At 38.1% G+C, this 13820-nt stretch overlaps 1 protein-coding gene across 3 annotated transcripts; it reads right to left on the bottom strand.

The window, feature by feature from the left end:
- Window positions 1–792: 792 nt before the first annotated feature.
- LOC137714858 (uncharacterized) lies at window positions 793–13136 on the bottom strand. Of its 3 annotated transcripts, XM_068454014.1 has the most exons (12): window positions 11306–13136; window positions 10579–11209; window positions 10216–10455; window positions 9507–9636; window positions 7223–7375; window positions 6884–7131; window positions 6726–6795; window positions 5781–5987; window positions 2964–3199; window positions 2203–2281; window positions 1999–2136; window positions 793–1657 (listed from the first exon to the last, which is right to left on the bottom strand). In XM_068454014.1, exons 1-12 carry the CDS (start codon window positions 12741–12743, stop codon window positions 1454–1456), a joined length of 3774 nt encoding a protein of 1257 aa, XP_068310115.1. In that variant the 5' UTR covers window positions 12744–13136; the 3' UTR covers window positions 793–1453. The 3 variants fall into 3 exon arrangements, with proteins under 3 accessions (XP_068310115.1, XP_068310113.1, XP_068310114.1); XM_068454012.1 differs by having other exon boundaries at window positions 10579–13136; XM_068454013.1 differs by having other exon boundaries at window positions 6884–7128; window positions 10579–13136.
- Between the last annotated feature and the right edge of the window lie 684 nt (window positions 13137–13820).

Genomic DNA, 13820 nt, shown 5'->3' with positions numbered 1-13820 from the left:
GTTATCCTCATCATGGTTCACTATCAAAACTTTAAAGCGAACCTAAGGTCCACTTCCAAGCCCCAGACTAACCTCATCAACCCTAATCACACAACCAATTGGTTGCCTGATATCCTTAATGATATTATCCTCCTTGTATTGAATCGGCACTCTAGGAAGCCCACAACCAATTTTGGTTATCACATTGGTGTCCTTAAAGTTAGTGATCCACCAATCCAGATGGAAAATTTGCCCGCAAACATACCGTGGCCTATTTTTCATGACATACATAAGGTCATCCTCATCAGTATGTTTTTCTTTTGCAACTTGAAAAATAAAATAAAATAAAGGTAAAATAAAAGTTTTAAGTGAAAATAATAAAAATGTGGGATGTCTTCGTAAGATTGCATGGTGTTAATAGAACTATTCTATATGAATTAAAGTTTTCGTTAAAAAATAAATATACATGCAATAATTAAATAGTAAATTCTAATACATATTGTGTTTACTATTTGTGGGAATAGGAATTTGATTCTTTTTTTGTATGAGGTATAGAATGTACAACAATTAGTTTAGAATAAGAAATTTTAACATAACATTGATGATTCAGATGAATTGATAAATAGCTTTATATGTAATTAGTATTCTTACACTTCAATGTACAAAATTTTGATAAACAACCTCCCATTCCAATTCCTCAATGCACATCAATTCAATTCCTCCTATTTTAATTACGGATTATCAAACGAGCCATAAAAGAAAATTTCCGCGAAAGGGCGGCCGGCTAGCAAAAGGAAAACGGTGCACAGGATCTGGGCTTAGTAATGTAAATGTATTGAATTTGAAAAAAAAATATATAAAATCATTTCAACTTCCTCACCCAGAAATAGTGACTGTACACAAAAATAAAGAACCCCTCACCCGGTGTGTGTATCTGTGGCGTGTCGACAATATATTTTGTGGTAATAGTTTTCTCAGGCTCAATTATTCTTCAAACAATCTCTGAAGCAAAAGCATCAAACACACAAAAATTCCAGCACTTCAAACAATCTCTGGCGTGTCGATACAATGACTAGCAAACTGGAACGAGCACTTTCTGGTTTGCGTCTTCACATACCGTCAGCTGTACGCATTCTCGGTCCTCTTTTTCTACACACAAACACACATTGATGCAGGAGGCATCGCCTCGTTTGGTATTTCAGACTACAGTATCTCCACCAAAGCTTATGTAAGTCTGCAAACTTTCCAAGGAAACTAGAGCTTTTTCCCCCCTACTGCCAGTAAACAATCACAATCCATTCAAGCTGTTGACAGTCGGGAGTTCACTACCATTGAGATGCAAGCTGAATCAACTGCACATGTCGGTTGATCCTTGAATTGAAGCTACACATGTAGCAACGCAATAAATCCATCTTCTAACCTCATTCCATTCAAAACCTCTTCTGAAGAATCAAGGTTCTAATCAGGCATGTCTTCAAGAATATCTACTTGACCATGTTGCTTCTGACCCTCTAGAAGATGAGTTACCATATGATCTCGGAACCTCTCTCCATTGTCGCCTACTGCTACTTCTTTCAAATGGGTAATTTTGAACATCTGCTGGCATTCTAGATGTGCTGCTTCCACTGCGTTTCTTTTGTGCATTCCTCATCTCCTCTTCGGTGTCATACCTTGCACGCTGCAACATGAGTAAAATAAACACCACAATATCTTAGAAAGTTGGGATTTTAACATCATCTTCATCGATTTTGTGAAACACAATACCCAAACAATAATCATTAGATTATCATTGACCAGAATATGAAACATCTCACTGGTCTCTACCGATAAAAGTTTAAAACCCATAGCATATCAATGTCTAAGAGGAAAAGATCTCTGATAACCCAAATAAGGATGATGGCAGTAAGAACAAAAAGTACAAACGTTTTTCAACAAAAAGGTGCTGCACAAAGGCTTGTTTATTTGAAACATAACCGGCAAAAAAATAAAATAAAGCATTATTGCGAAGTGTTTTGAGACCTTGGTTGGGTCTGAAAGTACTGCATATGCCTCCCCAATCATTTTAAAAAGCCTGTCAGCATCCTTGTGCACTTCTTCTGCTATCTCCTTCCAACGCCCATCGTCACCATTATCACTCCTTGAAAAGAATTGACCAACCTATAAAAGAACATGTTAGACGGTGAATAGCAGTAGGCAAGATACAAATCATAAAATATAACATACCTTGTCAGGATGATGTCGAAGTGCAGCTTTCCGATAGGCCTTCTTGATTTCTGATGCCGAAACAGATGGTTCAACTCCCCTACCATTATAACCGAATTAACTTAATGATAGTTTCAATCAACTATACTCGGAATTAAACTATCTTAAAAAGCTACAACTTTTCTAGGAGAATCATAAACGGCATGTGTAAGTATTTCTTAGGTTCCTTGGATTATTCTTATCTGCCTACAATCAGAGCATGGAGCATTACCAAAGAGCTTGTTGTAAATAATGAATTACTTATATTATACCAAGGAATTATCAGCAAGCAGCTTCAGTGTTAAGTTGACGATCTCGGTCTAAATTTTCTTGATAGTCACAAATTCGAGATCCAAGTCTCTGATAGTGTTCTCCCTGCTTCTAGCATAGGCTTTCCCATACACTTCACTGTAAAGCCAGCTTTTATTGTTCGTTTTTTCAATTGCTTAAATTACCATCTAGAGAAGTTTTTTATGCTTGGCAATTAAACCAACAGAAGGATACTTTAACTATTGTGAACAAGATGGAAGTCAATGAACCACCCCATAATTTAAAAAATTGGTTTCCTCAGCCTCAGCCTCAACAGCTACAGTTAATTACTCAGTACACCCACATGAATGTATAACAACTCAGCCTCAACAATTATTTAACCGTACAGTCTAGCAGCATTCATGTAAACGTCCTAAAGAGGGGCCAGTTTGCAACCATAAGCCAGAAACAAATATAGGTGCAGACAAACTTACAGAATAAGGTACATATCCAAGGGGATGTCTTTTCTGTCTTCTTCTTCTATTTCAGAGAGACGAAGACGAGCTTGTCTCAAGTCATTTGTGCTGCTAATGGATCTGTCAGATGTTCCACACAGATTAGTTTTTTCCTCTACCTGCTTAGTGAGAATAGATACCAGTCTCTGAAGATCTTTAGCAGCTTCTCCATAATCTCTGATCATCTCGTATAATGTGGCTCGTCTAGAAATAGCCTGCAAAGGTATAAAAGAAAACAGGAACTGACATAACATACAGGAGAAAATAATTGTTCTGAAATGCAATATGTCACAGGAAATGCAACTTTGTAAGGATCGTGAAAGTGGCAAAGCGCCACCTACTAGAGGAATGACAACTTAATTGTATTAGTGTAGTCTTCTTCCATCCCCAACATAATTGACACATAGACTTCAAATTTTAAACGTTCATAGACAAGCAACCACTTATAAATCAAGAGGCTTAAATACAAAGGTTCACACGGACCAATAAAACAAACCATACAGTATTTGACAACTCTGCCAACATCTTGTACAACATTCTGAAAGCTCAGGTCACTCTTTTCCAGTCTAGCCCGTTCACATCCCAAATGTGGGAGCCAAACAATTCTAATCCATATGCCTATGTCAATGTTTCCTGATTACTTTATCCCATGCAAACAGTTCATAACAATTCCATATCCTTATGAAAAATTAATCACCAAGGAGCATTTCCGTGGTCACATCCATTCTAAATGTGATAAATATATTGCCTGTGAAGCACAAGTAAGGTTATGTTTTACACATCTATCCGTTGTTCATTGGAGAATGGAAACTGACATTCACGCTACAGTATAACATAACACAATACATGAGGAAACCTGAGCAAAGCACACCAGATTTTTAAAGTCTATAAATAAAATCTAACCCTGGAGAAGCTGCACTTTGAGATTGATATAAACCAGAAACCAAAGGATATGGGAGAAATTATTAGTTAGAAATTAAAAATTATATGGATATCAAAAATGGTGTCAAAACTGAACTGACTGAAAATTCCTTCATTTTAATCTTTTATCCAGGGAAGACCTTCTAAGTGGAGCCAAATACTCATATCTAATATGTCTTAAATTCTCAAGGGTTAACCCTAGGGGTGGGCAAACGGGTATAGGAACTGCGGGTCAGGGCGGGTAATCAAGGTTCGGGGTGGGTACGGGCCGGTTCCTAATTTAAAAAAAAAGACAAACGGGCGGGGTGGGGCGGGGCTTTGAGATTTTAGGTTCGGGCTGGTTCCAAAAGTATAGAAAAACAAGTACCTGGACTGGCCCGTTTGCAAAAATACCCCCGTGTTGGGTACTGTCTCCCAGGCCCACTTCCTTTTGTTCCCCATGACAGTTCTGACAGAGTCTCACTCTCGAACACTCCACACACACGGACACCCCACTTCCCCGTGTTTCTCCCCTCCCCCAATCTCTCGAACCTTCTCCTTCATTCCTCTTCCTTGTTTCTTCTCCCCCCATCTCTGCAACTCTCCTTCCCGGAGCATAAACACACCACACCCACACCCCACCGAGAAATGATATGTTGTCGCCGCCCTCCTCCCCCACCAACTCCTCCGTCTCCTCCTCCGATCTCGACACCGAGGTGACTTATTTCCCTCATTTCTTCCAATTTCGTCAATTTCTTAATTTTGATTTACAAAATTTGTGAAAAGTTGTGAAATTTTCAATCCCAGGTCTGGCTTCTAGCACTCCTTGTCCGGGATGAAGATGGTCTTGGACCGGATCTCACCGTTTGAGTTGTCCTGCTGACCCTAAAAATGTGGCTTCTATATATTTGGGTGGAGGTGCTGGAACTCGCCTCTGTAATTATTGTTGGAAAAGGAGCAATTGACGGGGACGATGACCGGAGTGCCGGTGGGGATGGGGTCAACATCGGACACATTGTTGGCGGAGGTGATCTGGGTGGGGAGGGAGTTGAGGAGGTAGGCGATGGAGGAGGGAGAGTTGTAGAAAGGAGGGAGGGACCGGAAGGTGAGGACCCGTAGGAACCGGCCCGTTTCAAAAGGGCCGGGTTAGGTCGGGATCTTATTTTGAAAAATCCAAAACCCGCCCAACCCAGCCTTGCCCCATGTTATTTACAAACGGGTCGGTCCGGTTCCTTCAATTTTGGGACCGGCCCGGCCTGTGCCCACCCCTAGTTAACCCAAAAGTAAAATTCTTGGATATCTTAAACAAAATTTGACCACAATTTTGAGAAGTTCAGTAGACTGCAATCTGAAATTAAAACGTGATATTCTTGGAAACTTTGATGTTTGTGCATTGCAATTGAAATAGAAATGTTTTAAGATTTCCTTGAAAATTAATGTGTTAGCCATAAGATCCATTTATTGCATTTCCACAGGAAGAAACCGCACAAACACACAAATAAGTATCACAACACACATTCCCAATGCTCCCCAAAAACAGGTGCTGTGTCACTAAGATACAAATTGATTAGAGGTACTAATACACTTAGGGCACATTTCATGGCTTGTCCTAGATTAATTGCAGGGATTGGCTTGGGTTGGTTCTATTTAGACCCCACATTTTAAATAGCCTAAAATAAGCCCACATAGAGAAGTCATGATCCAGTCCTAGTCCGGTCAATCAAACGCCCCCTTATTGACCTAACAAGACTACTAGTTTGTATATCTCTGATATCAATCAAACAGAGATATAAAACCAGCCCCTCCTTTTACCAAAGAAAAAAAGTAATGAATAAGTAAAATCATGAGCAATGCCATATCAAAGAATCATTAAGAAAACTTCAGCTCTGAACAAACCTTTAGATAATTTCCATCAAGAGCTATAGCTAGACTGCAATCAGCAATAGCATCAGTAATCTGGCCCAATGCTTTGTATGCAGCAGCACGATTGCAAAAACAAACAGCTGTAAATGGACGTGATTCAACATTGCAGGACAAAGCAGTAGTATAATGCTCAACAGCTTCAGTATGTCTTCCAGCCTGAAATGCTTCATTCCCTGCAACCTACGATGTACAATAACAAAGAAGAAAGTCACTACATAAGCAGCATGTATATGCAGTAGAGCATTTCATATTTTTCAATTAAACAGTTAATGATGAATAAATTAAGGGAGCTGTTATTGACACTCCAAATAAGTCAAAAGTACAATTTTTCCCTTTTTATAAGGGAAGAGTAAAGGATGACCTTTGTGGAGTGCCAATAACATTTCCCCAAATTAAACGCATCAAATATTGGAAAAACAAACTAGTAGACACTGAAGAATGCCAAGCATAAACTAAAGTACAACCTTCTTTTACCCTGACACCACTTGAAAAAGGAAATATTGTTCGAGAAAGTGATTGGTTTGTAAATATATCTGCAATCAAATGACTAGAAACTACTATATATCTCAAAAACAAAAAATTAAAAAAGCTGTAGGCAGACATCATAGCAAGTGCTAACATATAGAAAGTTCCACCAGGATAACCAATGAGGTTTGATAATAGGCCGTTTAGGTAACAAATACACTCTTTGTCTATAGGAGGAAAAAGACACGGTTAAGAAAGTCCTATCTAGTTTTGAAAATACTTCATGTCTTTATTTGTAATTACATGTCGGCAAGACAGCTGAAGAGGATCCTGCCCAACTTTCTTTAATATGGGATGAGATATGAGTTCAAATATTTCTACTCAATTGTGACATTACATGTGCACCTAGAGAGGATTGTACAAGTCAAGAAACACAGCAGAGACTGAGCATACCTTATGAGACAGAAGTTCACGTACAACGAGAACAAGGGGTTCTGATGATTGCAGAGTTTTGCTCCAATTCCTGGACATTCGCATACTGTTAGGAACTTCAAGCAACAAAAGCAAACCTTTAACACAATTTAACATCTAAAATCGTGTCTAAAAGTTACCTATATGAGGTAGACATCTTTTCCTCATATTTATCTAGTGTAGCAAGACCCTCCTCGAGTTTTCCAAGATAAAAATAGGATTTAAAAATCATACGGCACCGCCAGACTCTGAAGTAAAAGTACTTTGAGAGTTCGGAACTATCTGCAGAAACGACCTGGTCATTGGTATCTGCTGGAAGGTTGTTCTTTTCCGCAGAACTAAGGGTCTGCTCACACAGCTCAATCACCTCTTCATACCTCCGCACCTGCTAGGGAATACAGAATTAAACCCACAACTGACTGAAAATCATAGTAGCAAAAACCAATAAAGGAAAAAACATGATTAAATAAATCACTAACCGCAAAAAGAGCCTCTGCTTTCATTTCAAGTAATTTTTCTGAGCTAGGACTTATTACCAAACCTTCATCAATAAGTTGTAAAGCATGCTCGGCATTAGTAGATGTTTTCCATAGAAAAAGTCCAGCAGAAAGATTCAGGCATTCAGACACTTTCTGCCAGCAATTGAAACCCCAAATCAGTTTGTATACAAACACTCCTCCGTAAAAATCCAAGAGTTAAAACAAGGGCTTAAGATTTGATTGATGTTTTGCAGGGATGATCCAATTGAGACATAATATATATATTTCAGATCATTAAATACAATGCAGATAGGGATCCACAAGCGATCCCCATTACATGCAAAAACTTGGTACGTGTGTACATGTATGCAATATAAAACTGTTATTGGCCAAAAAATAATAAAAGAGAAATGTATATCTTAACCTGAAGTATAAAAAACGACCTCTCAAAAAGAGCTAAGTTATAATGTTACATAAACCAAGACTTAAAAATATAAATTCATTTTCATTGCTGCTAACACATCCATTATTATAGAAGAGTGAAAATAATCCCTACACATTTGAAACTAATATCCAAAGAGCTGCCCATTATCTAACTTGGTCCCACATTTCATCTACACATGTTCCCACAGTAACATGGGATAGGGTACACTCTTGCTAGAATGTGAAATAATCTTTAAAATCGGACTTCGAAATATAAAATGATATGTGAGCAAAAAGTTAAAGGTTGAAATTATTATACATCTGATTTTACATGGTGGTACTCGATTGCTATTCTTCTTTTTCTTTTTTTTTTTTTCTTTTGAGGAAGACTAAGTTTGAATAAAAACAAAAACAGTTCCAAAAATTAGATAAGCTACCCATAATCCAAAATCAAACTTATAGTACAGAACCAGACCTCTCAAATTAAGATACAAAAACCTGAAGACTTGAAACCTAAATTCATTTCACAGCAGCAAATGCATCCATCCTTATTCGAAACTGATGTGCAAATAGCGGAGCTGCCCAGTATCTAACTACATCATAATTCGTTTAGTCCCACACCCTTGTATTCTTTAAAATTCTTCTATTACGCTCCACTCAAATATTCCAAAAAACTGCCAGCACAAAAGCAACCCCACAAAAATTTAGCTTTCCTCCACCTTCCTAAAGCCTCAAACTTGGTACTTAGAAGCTCAAAACAACAATTTGGAATAACCCAACTAGCTCTAACTCCCTTGCACAATTTCCATCACAACTGTGCAGAACAAGAGCAATGGAGAAAACATGATTCACAATCTCCTCCTCAGATATACACAAAATGCACCAAGTGAGAAGATATACAAATAAAAGACCATTGCTTTTCAATTTGAGGTTTAGGAGAGTACGCGTAATACTATAGTTCAACCTTCACGCTCACACTGCTATTGATCCTATATCTCTCAAACTAATTCTAGATATATGCTTTATAAAAAAAAAAATTCGCTGGCCTGGAGGATGCAGAATGGTTATTTAAAATTCCCAAAACTTCATTACAATATCTTGTTTATAACACGCTTAAATCCACTAAAACACTCACTTTCGCTTTATCATCACTGTTCACAACAGCAAAACAGCCCCACAATAACTCATTCTAATCCAAAAGAAACTCAAACCAAATTTTTAATTCACTGTCGACCAACAATACCAAGTCCTTACTCAACAATAGCCTTTGCAAATACATTTGTTAGACCTCCCTGGCCATCCTCAATTGATACCAACTTGAAAGTATAGTTCCTCTGACCTATCCCACAGGGTTTTACTTCTACAACCAAGTTATAAGCATTCCTGACTACAATTTCACAACCTCCCATATAATCAAGTATCAAACATGAGCAACAATAATTATGAGCACATTTGAAATCTGCAATGCCTTCGGACAAAATAATATATTGAAGATGAAAAGAAAGAAATTAAATATAAGTTAAAACCCCAAACAGATCAACACTCCAACTTTGATCCCTTTTTTTCTCCTGTCTTTTCCCTTTACAAGCCAAGATAGGGGCTTTACAATCAGAAAATTCCTTATTTCTTCTTGGCTCAATCACCCTACAAACTATGTGGTGTGCAACTTAAACTGTTTTTGAGAGAAAAAGTTTCGGCATTATCAGGGTTCAGATGAGTACTGTATTAACCAATTTCATGTACACAACATACGACTTAGAATTTATAATGTACACAACGTAATTTGTAAGTGATGTTAAATGTAGACAATAGTGAATCGCATGGAAAGCAGTAAGATCGGGTTTTTAATTAATTACACTACCTGTGCTTTGTGTAAGCCATCAGAAGCTTCTACTGCAATCTTTCGGTCCACACAGACATCATTTGCTAATTGCAGGCACCTCCTAAAATGTTGTGAAGCATCTTCAACTTCCCCAAGAGCAAGATAACAGCTTTAAGAATTTTAAAAAGAAATACAATTAGGGAAGGTTATGTTATGTGAAAAGAAAAGCACTTATGAATTTATGACTGAAAAATTCTATGCCTGAACTCAAAAATCAAAGTGACAAAGCACATTCAATAGGAAATGCCTAATCAAAGACCAGCAGAACAACAATGAAAATTATGAGAAGTAGAAATTTGAGTGACAGTAAAATAACTTAGAACCAGATGATCCAAGAACAACCGCACAATATTGTACAAGTAATGGTAAGCAGCAAAAGTCTAACAATCAATTGTATTAAAATTGAACAAGAATTATAGCAAAATTTTAAAATTTTAAAGTTTTAAAGTCCATCGTTTGACTTTTGTTATAAATTTATATCCAACATATAAATTTCAGGTGGTTGGGTCGTAAATTCCAAAACTTCATGGTCTAAAGTAAAAACGCACTAGATATCATGAAATGTTTGCATAACTCATCCTATTGTATGTCGGAAAGTGAGATCAACAAAAAAAGAAGCTGCATTAGCGCAGAGGTTCATACTGGAAAGTCAAAAGAAAATATCAAATAGTAAAGAGAAAATACTTACTTGGAAGCTCTAACCTGCACTTTCAGGAAGTTGGGATCAATTGCAGCAGCCATCATACAGTCCCCAAGTGCATCTCTTATTCTTCCAACAGTCATACGTGTTGCTGCACGGTTGCTATAGCACAGCATCAATGCCCTAAGACAGCTTCTAGATGTCTCATTTCTAGAAACGCAATTCACTCCTTGTGTGTAGCAGTCCTCAGCTTTAGATAGATCCCCATTAGAGTATGCTTGGTTTCCCCTGGAGATGTATCAAATTCAACAAAAAGAAGTTCATCTTTAGCACAGGGCTATATTACTCCACTCAGAGGTCCAAATATAACTAAGCATAGACAAAGATGATTAAATGATTACAAGTCCTGACCTTAGTCGCCACTTTTCACATGCTTCCTGAGCTGCAGCTGCTTCAGCAGACAAAGAAATAGATTCTTGCTTTATCTCCTGTTCCTTACGCACTCCGGTATTATCTCCATGTCTGGGTTGTGGGATAGATGACTCTATTTTCTGATAATGTCCAGGTGACATAAGTGCTGAAGCACCAGAATAGGGCAAAAACTGTGAAGAGGATGCTGCATATGGAATCTTAACATTTGGAACTATAGTATTGGTATCTTGACCAGCCTTTACCAGACTTTTCTTTTTCTGGAGGCGTTTTGATGCAGATACTTGACTTTGAGCATCGGAAGAGGCAGCAAAGGTGAAGTTAGACCCACTTCTATTTTCTGAACTTGAAGGGAAGCCAAAGTGTAGCCTTCCATCAGTATCATGGCTCTCCATGTTTGAGCTCGAACTGGCTTCAGTTTCTGCTGAAGTATGAGAGTTATCGCTATTAAAGTCTACCTCCTCAGCTGCAGACTTAAAGCTTTCAGTTTCAACCTCGGACATAGATCCTTCAAGAGTTCCTTCGGTACCAACACTACCATCGTGACGGTACTCATAAGTGTCCCCTTTTGCTTCTCTGGTTGTTGCATCAGCTTCATTTATATCCAAATGTTCTGTAGCCATAGCCAGATCTTCATCAATAAGAATATTTGAAACTGTAGGTACTGAACAAGGGGCTGAATTGTTGTTATGTAGATTAAATGACTCACCAGATGCAGCAGAATTCTCTTTTGAACACTGGTTATCAGCCAATGTTTCTTGATACGGAGAAACCTCCATTGGCGAATAGGATTCAGAGGCCTCAATGTTTTCTTCAGAACTGCCTTCTCTTGAAACAAAATCATGCCCAGGTCCCAGATGGGCTGAGGTAGAACGCCTTAATTTTGCAGCTGTTTTTTTCATTTTTGTTTCCTTGAATGACTGCCTCTTCGCGTTGAATTCCACTTTCTTGTTTACGCCAGTAAACACGTTTGCTTTAGGGTGTGGTGTTTTAAATTCTACAGAGTGTGTGCCTAAACCATCGTGCTTGCTTGTAAAGTAAAACTCATCCCTCTTCTCATTCATGTGAAATAACTTGTCGCTACAATTTCCAGTTTCCATAGTTTTTATAAATGTTTCATGTGAAGATCTCCCTGGATCTGGTTGCGTAGAGTCTCCAGCCCTACTGCCTATATCCAACTTCTCCATCTTTCTCAATAGAAGATTACCTTTTCTTCCATCAAAAGTATCTTTTATGTTCAGAGTCTTCATCTTATCTGGAAGTACATTTTCTGAGGCTCCGGCTGATAAATAACTATCCTTTTTACTATTTCCAAAGACAAACTTATTGACATCATCGGCATTACGCCTGTCAGTACTTTGATCCAGCTGCACGGTCTCTCGAATGTTCAATTTCTTCTTCAACTCATTTAGCAGTTCTGATTCATCATTTTCGCCCAGAGAACCACCCACATTGTCATTAATACCCGACCCAGACTTGGTCTTATCACTTGCACTGAAATTAAACTTTTGATCGTTACCTATCTCAACAGATTCACGCTTCTCGGGACCTTCAATGTTCAACTTCCTCATATCCTCAGGAAGCTTTGACACAATGCTTTCATCAATGCTAGAATTCTTCTTATTGCCATTTCCAAAAACAAAACCACCTTTATCCAACCCCGCAGCTGAACTCGAACTTCTTGCATTAAAACTAATAGCACCCACTTTTGTATTGAAAAACTCATTGCCGCTCCCAATTTTCAAATTCCTCATATCATCAATCACAACTCTCCCCAAACCTCCACTAGAATCCCATTTCCCCGAATTCGCAGTCGGATCAATCTTATTGGCCCCAAACAACTTTTCCTCATTCCCACTCTTAGGGGTCCCAAATGCCCCAGAAACTGAAGTCCCAGCTTCTGGCCCGGATGAGACTGGATTCGAACTCTCGAAACTCGTTCGAAACGGATTAAATCCCGGATGAAACCCAGTTTCCAAGGAGGCAGCCGGCTTCAGAACCTGGGACGCCGAGCCCCTCCTCACCTTCACAAGCCTCGGCCTGGAAAGACCCGACCCCTGCCGAGAACCTGACGGCGTATTGAAGCTAAAATTGGAGTTTAACTCCTTCGAATTCGACGATGTATCGCCTAAATTTGATGGGTCCATCGTGTGTGACGAACTTTGATATTGCTCGGATTGGTATGGCAACGAAAACCCAGGAAAAATCAAACGACAAAGGGCGAGAAATCTGACCGTTATTGAGGTTCGCTTGTTGCTGTTGATGGGGGTGCGCCGGAGCTCTGGTCTCTAGCAACGCCGGCGACATGTCAACGCCGGAGTCATCAATCAGACGGTTGAGAATTGATTGAAGATCGTGATGCTTGATCAAACCCTGGTTTGGTCGTGATCGATATTAATGATTGAATGCAAAATATATTCATATACAAAATTACAAAAATGGAGATTTTTATGAATTTCTGTAAAGCCTTTCGGCCGTTGGGTGATGAGAAGGAAGGAAGGGTAAAGGCTTTCTCTTGTTCTTGTATTAATGATCCTCTCATGCCGTTTTCATGAAACTTTTGTTTTCATTGATCTCTTTAGTTACTTTATTTCCCTTTCATTTCTATTGTAACAAATCCTTTTTTTTTTTTTTTTTTTACTACACGGATAATTACCCAATCTTTCGAGTAATTTCATATTATTACTACTAACCGTTTAAAATATTTCAAATATCTAATTTTAGTGGGTTAACGTCGGTCGAGTTTGTCTTCATATGAATGAACGGAATTCAGGTTTCACATAAAATTAAGAGCGATATCTTCTACATGCTTTTCTTAGCTTTTACACATATTTTATTAATTTCTGTTTTGATTATCTTCAATTTATCTACGCCTGCGTTTGTTGAATCGGACTATCTCGGATTAAACTAGTTTCAAGGACTAAGCTGGACTGGCTTAGACTAGAATAAGCTGGGCTAACTTAGTGAAGCATTTGGTGTAATGTCGGACTAAAAAAAGAAAAATAATTAACAACTATAATATTATATTATGTAATACACATTTAATAATATTTTATTATTAAATTAACAATATTACATTGTTAGCTTTTTTTTTTTGTTTTTTTGCATAAAGGCCTTGTTTAGCAGCTCGGATTGTACTGATTATTTCTGTCAGATATGATAGATAGCTACCGGATAGTACTGACTAAGTTAGTCGGGCTTTTGATGTAATATCGAACTAATGA

The sequence above is a fragment of the Pyrus communis genome, chromosome 14 (assembly GCF_963583255.1).
Source record: "Pyrus communis chromosome 14, drPyrComm1.1, whole genome shotgun sequence".
Taxonomy (NCBI): Eukaryota; Viridiplantae; Streptophyta; class Magnoliopsida; order Rosales; family Rosaceae; genus Pyrus; species Pyrus communis.
Note: the sequence above shows the minus strand (reverse complement) of the source record. Positions and strands in the feature narration are given on the sequence as shown.

Excerpts from the sequence above, each read along its gene's own strand:
- LOC137714858 (XM_068454012.1), bottom strand. The coding sequence starts at position 12,743 with ATGGACCCATCAAATTTAGGCGATACATCGTCGAATTCGAAGGAGTTA. Across the intron at positions 5,988-6,725 it reads GTGAACTTCTGTCTCATAAG|GTTGCAGGGAATGAAGCATT; the intron begins GTATGCTCAGTC and ends TGTACATCGTAG. Across the intron at positions 2,137-2,202 it reads TTCGACATCATCCTGACAAG|GTTGGTCAATTCTTTTCAAG; the intron begins GTATGTTATATT and ends GTTCTTTTATAG.